Source organism: Taurulus bubalis (assembly GCF_910589615.1).
Source record: "Taurulus bubalis genome assembly, chromosome: 21".
Classification (NCBI taxonomy): Eukaryota; Metazoa; Chordata; class Actinopteri; order Perciformes; family Cottidae; genus Taurulus; species Taurulus bubalis.
In genome coordinates this window covers 840,001-852,500 of record NC_136609.1, presented here as the reverse complement: position 1 = coordinate 852,500, position 12,500 = coordinate 840,001, and the positions used below count along the sequence as shown (strand labels likewise).

The 12,500-nt window shown below is 35.8% G+C and overlaps 1 protein-coding gene across 1 annotated transcript in view; it reads right to left on the bottom strand.

The window, feature by feature from the left end:
- The window catches only part of LOC306752841 (kalirin-like), a gene marked incomplete at both ends in the record, with an annotated part of 43,239 nt that overhangs the window by 16,499 nt on the left and 14,240 nt on the right, over positions 1 to 12,500 (bottom strand). The window contains 14 exons of the mRNA XM_079236657.1: positions 6,345 to 6,434; positions 6,540 to 6,609; positions 6,917 to 7,026; positions 7,289 to 7,355; positions 7,453 to 7,577; positions 7,903 to 8,085; positions 8,200 to 8,322; positions 8,916 to 9,031; positions 9,141 to 9,288; positions 9,689 to 9,823; positions 9,950 to 10,088; positions 10,350 to 10,429; positions 10,869 to 10,988; positions 11,101 to 11,264. Of these exons, the coding sequence (XP_079092783.1) occupies positions 6,345 to 6,434; positions 6,540 to 6,609; positions 6,917 to 7,026; positions 7,289 to 7,355; positions 7,453 to 7,577; positions 7,903 to 8,085; positions 8,200 to 8,322; positions 8,916 to 9,031; positions 9,141 to 9,288; positions 9,689 to 9,823; positions 9,950 to 10,088; positions 10,350 to 10,429; positions 10,869 to 10,988; positions 11,101 to 11,264 (1,670 nt within the window). The remainder of the gene's footprint in view (positions 1 to 6,344; positions 6,435 to 6,539; positions 6,610 to 6,916; positions 7,027 to 7,288; positions 7,356 to 7,452; positions 7,578 to 7,902; positions 8,086 to 8,199; positions 8,323 to 8,915; positions 9,032 to 9,140; positions 9,289 to 9,688; positions 9,824 to 9,949; positions 10,089 to 10,349; positions 10,430 to 10,868; positions 10,989 to 11,100; positions 11,265 to 12,500) is intronic.

The following is a 12,500-nucleotide window of genomic DNA, read 5'->3' as shown; positions in this document are numbered from 1 at the left end:
GTGTTGTTATAAACTAGTTGTTGATGTTGTTATATAATAGTTGTTATAGTTGTTATATAATAGTTGTTATAAACTAGTTGTTGTTATATAATAGTTGTTGTTATAAACTAGTTATAAACTAGTTATATAATAGTTGTTGATGTTGTTATATAATTGTTGTTGGTGTTGTTATGTATTAGTTGTTATAAACTAGTTATAGTTTGTCATAAACTAGTTGTTGATGTTGTTATAAGCTAGTTGTTGATGTTGTTATAAACTAGCTGTTGATGTTGTCGTATAATAGTTGTTATAGTTGTTATATAATAGTTGTTGTTGTTATTAACTAGTTGATGTTATAAACTAGTTGTTGTTAATGTTGGTATATAATAGTTGTTGTTATTGTTGGTATATAATTGTTGTTATAGTTGTTGTTATATAATAGTTGTTGTTATAAACTAGTTGTTGTTGGTATATAATAGTTGTTGTTATAAACTAGTTGTTGTTGATGTTGGTATATAATAGTTGTTATAGTTGTTATATAATAGTTGTTGTTGTTGTTATTAACTAGTTGATGTTATAAACTAGTTGTTGTTAATGTTGGTATATAATAGTTGTTGGTATATAATAGTTGTCATAAACTAGTTGTTGTTGTTATAAACTAGTTGTTATACAATAGTTGTTGTTATAAACTAGTTGTTGTTATAGTTTGTCATAAACTAGTTATAGTTGTTATAAACTAGTTGTTGATGTTGTTATATAATAGTTGTTGTTACATAATAGTTGTTGTTGTTATATAGTATACAATAGTTGTTATAAACTAGTTGTTATATAGTAGTTGTTGTTATACACTAGTTGTTGTTATAGTTTGTCACAAACTAGTTGTTGTTGTTATAAACTAGTTGTTGATGTGTTATATAATAGTTGTTATAAACTAGTTGTTGTTGTTATATAATAGTTGTTATAGTTGTTGTTATATAATAGTTGTTGTTATATAATAGTTGTTGTTGTTATAAACTAGTTGTTGTTATATAATAGTTGTTGTTATATAATAGTTGTTGATGTTGTTATAAACTAGTTGTTGTTATAAACTAGTTGTTGTTATATAATAGTTGTTGGTATATAATATTTGTTGGTGGTAGAAACTAGATGTTATAGTTTTTGTCATAAACTAGTTGTTGATGTTGTTATATAATAGTTGTTGTTATTATAAACTAGTTGTTGATGTTGTTATATAATAGTTGTTATAGTTGTTGTTATTAACTGGTTGTTATAAACTAGTTGTTGTTAATGTTGGTATATAATAGTTGTTGTTGATGTTGGTATATAATAGTTGTTGATGTTGGTATATAATAGTTGTTGTTGGTATATAATAGTTGTTGTTATATAATAGTTGTTGTTATAAACTAGTTGTTATAAACTAGTTGTTGTTATATAAGAGTTGTTATAAACTAGTTGTTGTTATAAACTAGTTGTTATATAATAGTTGTTGGTGTTGTTATGTAATAGTTGTTTTTAAACTAGTTGTTGTTGTTGTTATAAACTAGTTGTTATAGTTGTTGTTATATAATAGTTGTTGTTGTTATTAACTAGTTGTTGTTATATAATAGTTGTTGTTATATAATAGTTGTTATAAACTAGTTGTTGTTATAAACTAGTTGTTATATAATAGTTGTTATAAACTAGTTGTTGTTATAAACTAGTTGTTATATAATAGTTGTTGATGTTGTTATATAATACTTTTTGATGTTATATAATAGTTGTTATAAACTAGTTGTTGTTATATAATAGTTGTTGGTGTTGTTATGTAATAGTTGTTATAAACTAGTTGTTATAGTTTTTGTCATAAACTAGTTTGTGTTGTTATGAACTAGTTGTTGATGTTGTTATGAACTAGTTGTTAATGTTGTTATATAATAGTTGTTATAGTTGTTGTTGATGTTGTTACATAATAGTTGTTATAGTTGTTGTTATATAATAGTTGTTGTTGTTATTAACTAGTTGATGTTATAAACTAGTTGTTGTTAATGTTGGTATATAATAGTTGTTGTTGATGTTGGTATATAATAGTTGTTATAGTTGTTGTTATATAATAGTTGTTGTTTTTGTTATAAACTTGTTGTTGTTGTTATAAACTAGTTGTTGTTGGTATATAATAGTTGTTGTTATAAACTAGTTGTTGTTGATGTTGGTATATAATAGTTGTTATAGTTGTTATATAATAGTTGTTGTTGTTATTAACTAGTTGATGTTATAAACTAGTTGTTGTTGTTGGTATATAATAGTTGTTATTATATAATTGTTGTTATATACTAGTTATTGTTGTTGATGTAGTTGATGTTGTTATATAATAGTAGTTGTTATAAACTAGTTATTGTTGTTATAAACTAGTTGTTGTTGGTATATAATAGTTGTTGTTATAAACTAGTTGTTGTTGATGTTGGTATATAATAGTTGTTATAGTTGTTATATAATAGTTGTTGTTGTTGTTGTTGTTGTTATTAACTAGTTGATGTTATAAACTAGTTGTTGTTGTTGGTATATAATAGTTGTTATAAACTAGTTGTTGTTGATGTTGGTATATAATAGTTGTTGGTATATAATAGTTGTTATAAACTAGTTGTTGTTATATACTAGTTATTGTTGTTGATGTAGTTGATGTTGTTATATAATAGTAGTTGTTATAAACTAGTTATTGTTGTTATAAACTAGTTGTTGATGTTGTTATATAATAGTTGTTGTTGTTATAAACTAGTTGTTGCTGTATAATAGTTGTTGTTGTTATATAATAGTTGTCATAAACTAGTTGTTGATGTTATAAACTAGTTGTTATATAATAGTTGTTGTTATACACTAGTTGTTGTTATAGTTTGTCATAAACTAGTTATTGTTGTTATAAACTAGTTGTTGATGCTGTTATATAATAGTTGTTGTTATATAATAGTTGTTGTTGTTATATAATAGTTGTTATATAATAGTTGTTGTTGTTATATAATAGTTGTTATAAAGTAGTTGTTGTTGTTATAAACTAGTTGTTGATGTTGTTATATAATAGTTGTTATATAATAGTTGTTATAAACTAGTTGTTATATAATAGTTGTCATAAACTAGTTATTTTGTTATAAACTAGTTGTTAATGTTGTTATATAATAGTTGTTATAAACTAGTTGTTGTTATATACTAGTTATTGTTGTTGATGTAGTTGATGTTATGTAATAGTTGTTGTTATAAACTAGTTGTTGTTATAGTCTTTGTCATGAACTAGTTATTGTTGTTATAAACTAGTTGTTGATGTTGTTATATAGTAGGTGTTGTTGTTATAAACTAGTTGTTGATGTTGTTATATATTAGTTGTTGTTGTTGTTACATAATTGTTGTTGTTGTTATATAATAGTTGTCATGAACTAGTTGTTGTTGTTATAAACTAGTTGTTATATAATAGTTGTTATAAACTAGTTGTTGTTATAGTTTTTGTCATAAACTAGTTATAGTTGTTGATGTTGTTATATAATAGTTGTTGTTATATAATAGTTGTTGTTGTAGTTGTTATATAGTATATAATAGTTGTTATAAACTAGTTGTTATATAGTAGTTGTTTTTATACACTAGTTGTTGTTATAGTTTGTCATAAACTAGTTGTTGTTGTTATAAACTGGTTGTTGATGTTGTTATATAATAGTTGTTATAAACTAGTTGTTGTTGTTGTTATATAGTTGTTGTTGTTATAAACTAGTTGTTGTTGTTATAAACTAGTTGTTGTTATAGTTTGTCATAAACTAGTTGTTGTTGTTATAAACTAGTTGTTGATGTTGTTATATAATAGTTGTTGTTGTTATATAATAGTTGTTATAAACTAGTTGTTGTTATAAACTAGTTGTTATATAATAGTTGTTGTTATAAACTAGTTGTTGTTATAGTTTTGTCATAAACTAGTTATTTTTGTTATAAACTAGTTGTTAATGTTGTTATATAATAGTTGTTATAAACTAGTTGTTGTTATATACTAGTTATTGTTGTTGATGTAGTTGATGTTATATAATAGTTGTTGTTGTTATATAATAGTTGTTATAAACTAGTTGTTATATAGTAGTTGTTGTTATACACTAGTTGTTGTTATAGTTTGTCATAAACTAGTTGTTGTTGTTATAAACTAGTTGTTGATGTTGTTATATAATAGTTGTTGTTGTTATATAATAGTTGTTATAAACTAGTTGTTGTTATAAACTAGTTGTTATATAATAGTTGTTGTTATAAACTAGTTGTTGTTATAGTTTTGTCATAAACTAGTTATTTTTGTTATAAACTAGTTGTTAATGTTGTTATATAATAGTTGTTATAAACTAGTTGTTGTTATATACTAGTTATTGTTGTTGATGTAGTTGATGTTATATAATAGTTGTTGTTGTTATATAATAGTTGTTATAAACTAGTTGTTATATAGTAGTTGTTGTTATACACTAGTTGTTGTTATAGTTTGTCATAAACTAGTTGTTGTTGTTATAAACTAGTTGTTGATGTTGTTATATAATAGTTGTTGTTGTTATATAATAGTTGTTATAAACTAGTTGTTGTTATAAACTAGTTGTTATATAATAGTTGTTGTTATAAACTAGTTGTTGTTATAGTTTTGTCATAAACTAGTTATTTTTGTTATAAACTAGTTGTTAATGTTGTTATATAATAGTTGTTATAAACTAGTTGTTGTTATATACTAGTTATTGTTGTTGATGTAGTTGATGTTATGTAATAGTTGTTGTTATAAACTAGTTGTTGTTATAGTTTTTTAAATGAACTAGTTATTTTTGTTATAAACTAGTTGTTGATGTTGTTATATAATTGTTGTTGTTGTTGTTATGAACTAGTTGTTGTTGTTATAAACTAGTTGTTAATGTTGTTATATAATAGTTGTTATAAACTAGTTGTTGATGTTGAGATATAATAGTTGTTATAAACCACTTGTTGTTGTTGAGGTTGTTATATAATAGTTATAGTTGTTGTTGTTATATAATAGTTGTTGTTGTTATAAACTAGTTGATGTTATAAACTAGTTGTTGTTATTGTTGATTTTGGTATATAATAGTTGTTGTTAATGTTGGTATATAATAGTTGTTGTTAATGTTGGTACATAATAGTTGTTGTTGATGTTGGTATATAATAGTTGATGTTGGTATATATTAGTTGTTATAGTTGTTGTTAAGGTTGTTGTTATAAACTAGTTGTTGTTGTTATATAATAGTTGTTGTTGTTTTTGTTATAAACTTGTTGTTGTTATACACTAGTTGTTGTTGTTATATAATAGTTGTTTTTGTCATAAACTTGTTGCTGTATAAACTAGTTGTTGTTGATGTTGTTATATAACAGTTGTTGTTGTTGTTTTTGTTATAAACGTGTTGTTGTTATAAACCAGTTGTTGTTGTTATAAACTAGTTGTTGTTGTTAATATTGTTATATAATAGTTGTTGTTATATAATAGCTGTTATAAACTAGTTGTTGTTATAAACTAGTTGTTGTTGTTATAAACTAGTTGTTGTTGTTGGTATATAATAGTTGTTGTTGTTGTTATAAACTAGTTGTTGTTGATGTTGGCATATAATAGTTGTTGTTGTTATAAACTTGTTGTTTTTATAAACCAGTTGTTGTTTATGTTGGTATATAATTGTTGTTGTTGTTATAAACTAGTTGTTAATGTTGGTATATAATAGTTGTTGTTATATAATAGTTGTTATAAACTAGTTGTTGTTGTTATAAACTAGTTGTTGGTATATAATAGTTGTTGTTGTTATAAACTAGTTGTTGTTGTTATAAACTAGTTGTTGTTGTTATAAACCAGTTGTTGTTGTTTTTAACTAGTTGTAGTTGTTATAAACCAGTTGTTGTTGTTATTAACTAGTTGTTGTTAAAAAACAGTTGTTGTTATAAACCAGTTGTTGTTAAAAAAACAGTTGTTGTTATAAACCAGTTGTTGTTTTTAACTAGTTGTTGTTGTTATAAACCAGTTGTTGTTATTAACCTGTTGTTGTTGTTATTAACTAGTTGTTGTTGTTATAAACCAGTTGTTGTTATTAACCAGTTGTTGTTGTTGTTTTTAACTCGTTGTAGTTGTTATAAACCAGTTGTTGTTATTAACTAGTTGTTGTTGTTGTTAAAAAACAGTTGTTGTTATAAACCAGCTGTTGTTGTTATTAACTAGTAGTTGTTGTTAAAAAACAGTTGTTGTTTTTAACTAGTTGTTGTTGTTATAAACCAGTTGTTGTTATTAACTAGTTGTTATAAACCTGTTGTTGTTATTAACTAGTTGTTGTTGTTATAAACCAGTTGTTGTTATAAACTGGTTGTTGTTGTTGTGACCGCAGCAGGAGAGACCAGACCTGGAAGAAGCCCGCTCCGTGCTGCTGGATCAGCAGACTGGAGTCAGGCTTGTTTCTGCAGTACGTCACGTACATGTGGAACTTATCCGCCTGCAACACAACGTGTACTGAGTATTAGTACAACGTGTACTGAGTATTAGTACCTGCAGTACTTCATCTGTTATTGATTATAATTAAAGACAACAAAGTGGTTACCCAGGTAACGAAACAGTGGCCGACATCCTCGGGAAGCTGCTCATAGTTTTCCAGCTCCTTCAGGAAAATACTGCAAAACAGAGTAAAAATACATCAAACTCATCGTAGAGCTTATATATGTACTACATGTTCTGCATGTATTGTAGTATATTCATCAGTACCTGTCCTGTGTGTGTACTAGTACATTGCATATTGCAGTATATTTTGCAGTATATTAGTCCCTGTTGTGGAACTCGTAGAGGTCCTGTGTGTGTACTAGTACAGTTAATATTGCAGTATATTCAGCAGTATATTAGTACCTGTTGTGGAACTCGTAGAGGTCCTGTGTGTGTACTAGTACAGTTAATATTGCAGTATATTCAGCAGTATATTAGTACCTGTTGTGGAACTCGTAGAGGTCCTGGATGTTCCCGAACACGACGTCGTCCTTGCTGCTGAGACCAGATGGAACGTCCTCTGAGCCACTTGTCATCTCCCACATGTACGTCTGTACGAGGTAGAAGTATTACTGTGAGGAAATACTACCCAGGAGGATGTAGTACCGCGTGGTATTACTACCCGGTAGATGTAGGATCAGTGCAGCTTTAGATGTGCAGGTCGGCCAGCAGAGGGCGCTGTATTCTGTATTTTATTTGTAGACTAATGACTTACAAAGTACTATGTTGTACTACAGGACTTTGTGGTGTTGTATGCTACCAGCTGGGTAGTATTCTGTGATAGTGTGGTACTGCAGTACTATGAGTGTGTACCTCAATGCACTCCTGCAGATCTCTGACGTAGACTCTCTCCGTCTGAAGCAGCTCCGCCATGATGTACCTGAGTACACAACGCACGTTAGCACAGCGTGTACACCGGCACAAGTACTTTCACTGGTCGTACTTGTACTAGGAGTACTTGTACTTGCAGTACTCACTCTTTCTTGCGGGCCGAGCGCCGCTTCTCGTCGCTGACCTGCTGACTCGGGTCGGATAGGTTGACCTCGGGGTCGGAGTCCGACAGGCTGTTGGGGATCAGCTCCAACTCCAGGTCCTTAGTGTCCTGCCGGGGCCACCGTAGAGGACTCAGAACACAGTGCACACAGGAAGTACTCACCGGAAGTACTGCTATACTACTGCTGTACTAACACAGTGCACACAGGAAGTACTCACCGGCAGTACTGCTATACTACTGCTGTACTAACACAGTGCACACAGGAAGTACTCACAGGAAGTACTGCTATACTACTGCTGTACTAACACAGTGCACACAGGAAGTACTCACAGGAAGTACTGCTATACTACTGCTGTACTAACACAGTGCACACAGGAAGTACTCACAGGAAGTACTGCTATACTACTGCTTTCCTAAAAGCCTGAAGGTGTACCTGCGAGCAGCCTCCCAGCGCCGCCTCTAGCAGGTGGCGCTGCTGCCCCATGCGGACGGTGAAGTCGCGGTACCGCTTGTCCACCGCGGAGACGCAGCGGCGGAGCTCGGCGCGGTGGGCGTGGCCTTTCGCCAGCATGCTCTCAGCCAATTGGATCAGGAGGTGAACCTTTTCCTGTGTGTGCTGGGAAGCAGAGCGGACAGGTAAGTGTGTGTGTGTGTGTATATATACATATATATATATATATATATATATATATATATATATATATATATATGTATATGTGTGTGTTCTCACCTTGGCGGACACACAGAACTCTCGGTGTTGCGTCAGCAGTTCTTGCGTCTCGGCCACGTTCGCCCCCGGCGAGGTGTGCGTGGCCAGGTAGTGGTCACCTGACTGCTGCAGCCAATCCAGAGCCTGCAGCAGAAAACACACGTTGCGGCGGTAAATACAGATAAAAACACCAGAATAATAAGAATATGAGTTGTGACCTTCAGACACAAATACTGGAGTCATCCATTTTTTTGTGGCCATCCTCAATTTTTCCCCAGGATGCTTTGGGGCATGACTTTGAAAACATGTATCCCATCATGCATCATTTAGCAAGCACACCTGTTATCTTTTTTATTTTGCTAATTGGTCAAAATAAGTTTTTCGCTTTATTAGGAAGTTCCTCAAGCAGTAGTTGTACTTTATTTGAGTTTATCCATTTTCTGTCTGAAAACTATACTTTTACCGTTATGATACTTTGTTGTAGATAAAATAATTATTTACATTTTTTATCAACAAATTGCTTCTAATAATTATTATTGTTCTCTTTTATTTATTTACATTATTTCATGTTTTATATCTTTAAAAATTATGCTTCACAATAAAAGCATTTTAAAAAATAACCTTTTTATTAAACTAGTAAAAATGCATTTGGCTGTTAGAACTTGTAACTTAAGCAAAACAAAGTTGAATTATGAATCCTCCAGAAGTCAAACTGAGCTCTGAGGTGGGCAGTGTACCTGCTGGGTGTGGCTCTGGAACATCAGGTACTGCTGGCACTGATCCAGTCTGCGTTTCTTCAGAGTCCAGAAGTGCAGAACTCGGTTCTCCCTCTGGAGCAGCTCACTGAGAATACCTGCACAGCAACACACCTGGATCAGAGCCGACCAGAGGGCCAAGGCGTCCCCCAGGGCGCCTTCCTAGCTCCCCTGCACTTCTCTGTTTATCAACATTACATGTTTCACCTTTGACCTGCTGCTCCGGGACCCGGGAGTGGCCCGTGACCTCGGGGACCCCCGTCACGCCGTGGCCCGAGATGTTGGCCAGGGTGGCGCTGTTGCGGTGGATGTACTTGAGGAAGACTTCGGCGTTCCTCCGGGCCAGAGTGCAGGCCTGTGGCCGGGGGAGCAGAGCGGTTAGAGGCCGCCAGAGAGCAGCGGTCAGAGACTATTGATGCCAATAAGGGGCCAATAAAGTGCCAATAAAGTGACAAGAGGGTGCCAATAAGGGGCCAATAAAGTGCCAATAAGGGGCCAATAAAGTGCCAAGAAGGTGCCAATAAGGGGCCAGTAAAGTGCCAATAAGGGGCTAGTAAAGTGCCAATAAGGGGCCAATAAGGTGCCAATAAGGTGCCAGTAAAATGCCAATAAGGGGCCAGTAAAATGCCAATAAGGGGCCAATAAAGTGCCAGTAAAGTGCCAGTAAGGTTCCAGTACGGTGCCAGTAAAGTGCCAGTAAGGTTCCAGTACGGTGCCAGTAAAGTGCCAGTAAGATGCCAGTAACTCCTCGTTACCTTCAGGAACGCCTCCTTCTGCTCCATGTGTTTGCTGACGAGTGGCAGCAGGAGCTCCGGCTGCCTCTCGCCGCCTCCACACCAGTCCTCCTCCCTGCGGTACTCCTGCTCCAGACTCTCCAGCACCCCACACACCTGGAGGGGCAGGCAGACAGACAGGTAGGTAGACAGGCAGGCAGACAGACAGGTAAGCAGGCAGACAGACAGGTAGGTAGACAGGCAGACAGGTAGGCAGACAGATGGGTAGACAGGCGGTGATACCTGCTGGGAGGTCCTGTAGAATGCTGCAGAGGCGTTGACCAGTTTGAGTCGGTCCTCGATCCTCAGCATCAGGGTCTGCCAGTGCAGCGCCACCGTCTGGGCACAAGACCTCACTGCATCTGGGTCATAGTGACCTGACCTGGGGGGGGAGTCCTGTTAGCTTAGCTTAGCATAATGACTGGAAGCAGAGGGAAACAGCTAGCCTGGAAGTTAAAAAACAAACCCCTCTCTATCGCCTCTTTCTTCCATCTGGATACAAACAGTCAATGAGTCAAATTAATTATTAAATGAGTTAATCCTTTCTATAAACATCATAACCATCATAACTGTAATTGCAGCTCGTGACGCTAACGCCGAGCGCAGACGTCCGGGATGTGAAACCACGATGGCGGCGACTCACCTGACCAGTAGCTCCGCCCTCTGCTGCAGAGCCAGCGCCACCTGGTGGGTCCTCTGCAGGGAGTCTGCGTGGAGCAGCGCCTGCAGAGACACTTCCTTCTGTCAATCATCCACACGACTAAGACCTTCACATGCACCAGTCCAGAAAGACATCATATACAGAAATATAGATAGAAATATCATAGTTAGCTGCTAGTGAAACTAAGAATCCACTAATATTCTCCTTTACATGTCGCCTCTGCTCACTTCCTGTTCATCAGTCAGAGTTTCTCTGATTAGTGGTCACATGACTGCTGGTCTCAGGTGAATAAATCATGACGTCATAGTTTCACTGAGGAGCTCAGAGTTTCATGTTTTTAACACAATCTGGTGAAAGTAAACGGTTTATTTGAGGAGAGATTTTAAATGAGACACAAAGAATGAAATGTTTCTGACGGAAGAGTTCGTCACTCGTGATGCGTTCAAGGGCCGTGGGAAAAAACTGGGGTTCAGAGGGTCAAAAGTATTTGTGTGCAGTTACCTCAATGGCCTGCTGGAGGCGCTCGTGTTCCCGCTGCAGCTGCTCGGCTTCAGACAGACAGCTGGAGTTCAACATGCAGGACGACAGCATGACCTCGCCCTCCGAGATCCAACCCAGCACCTAAGGCACAGACAGACAAGTGAAGGCTCCGGGTGTCACCTCAGTGTGTGTGTGTGTGTGTGTGTGTGTGTGTGTGTGTGTGTGTGTGTGTGTGTGTGTGTGTATTTGTTACCTGCTTGACCTGGCTCTGCAGATGCCTCAGCTGCAGGTTCTGCTCCAGGTGTGTGTGCGTGTGATCTGCAATCTGCTGCAGCTCCTTCTGTTTGTCCTGCAGGAGGCGCTGCAGCTCCTCGACCTGAGCGGAGAGACCCCCCTCCGCCTCCGACAGCTCGATACCTGACACACACACACACACACACACACACACACACACACACACACACACACACACACACACACACACACACACACACACACAGCAAGAGCTTCAGAGTGGGGACCTCTTTGGCTGGTTAGGTCCTCACGAGTGCAGTAATGTTGTGTTTGTATGTGTGTTTGCGTGCATGGATCTGTGTGTGTGTGTGCGCAAATCCAATACGCTGGTTTCCATGGGGACCAGCTGTGTGCTTCAGAGAGCAGTTTCCATGGCAACCCCATCCCCCTTTCCCCCCTCCCCCTCCTCCCTAACATCATCATCATCATGCTGAACTGGTCAGACTGAATGTGCTGACGGCTTTTATTATTTCCTGTTATGTTCGGATAATATTCTATTTAAAATAACAGGGTTTGAACCGGACTGACGTTTGATGCCATCAAAGCCCTCCGGAACCACCTCAAGGAGAGCCCCCTGAAAATCAAATTGGAAGCACTTCAAGGACCACATGACCCATTTAATGAATCTCTCTCCACAAACTGCCCAGTGTAGCAGACTCTGGATCTGCCTCAAGGACCAAGTACGCATGGACGCCCTACAAAAACCTCTGGGGCCTTTAAAGGAAGCACAAGAACCCACCCAGAGACCCCCGAAGCCCACAGAACAGCTACTGGAACCAACTCGTTGAATCAACCTAGTTACCAGTGGAAAACGATCAAAGGTCTCAAGGACCACTGAACTATAAGGAGACCTTTAGAACTCCAACAAGAATATCGCCTTATTAAGGAGCACCGTAAAATCTCTCAAGGTTTTCCTTTAAGGGAATCCCCTCATAATAAACCTACAGAACCCCCCAAGAACCTATAAACGCCTCCAATGATCACTCAAAATTACTTTTGGACCCCTGAAATGTACAAGAAAGACTTCTGGAGCCTCCTCAAGGACCATTGGACCTCCCTGACACTATAAACGACCACTGGAACCCATAAAAAGACCACTAGATCGTTGCAATGCTGTCAGTGACCCTTTTTAGGACTTCTAGGACTTCCTCAATGACCACTGTCAAGGGTCCACCAAGGTCTACTGAAAGCCCTTCAGAACCATTGAATCCCTCCAAGTGACTCTTCCTCAAGATCCCCTGAAAGCCCTTCACTAATTGTAGAACCCACCCAAGTTCCCCTGGAACACACTGAACGACGCAGTAATGACCCTACAGTTGCCTAGACTCCTGTTAGTTACTTTACGTTTGAAATAACATC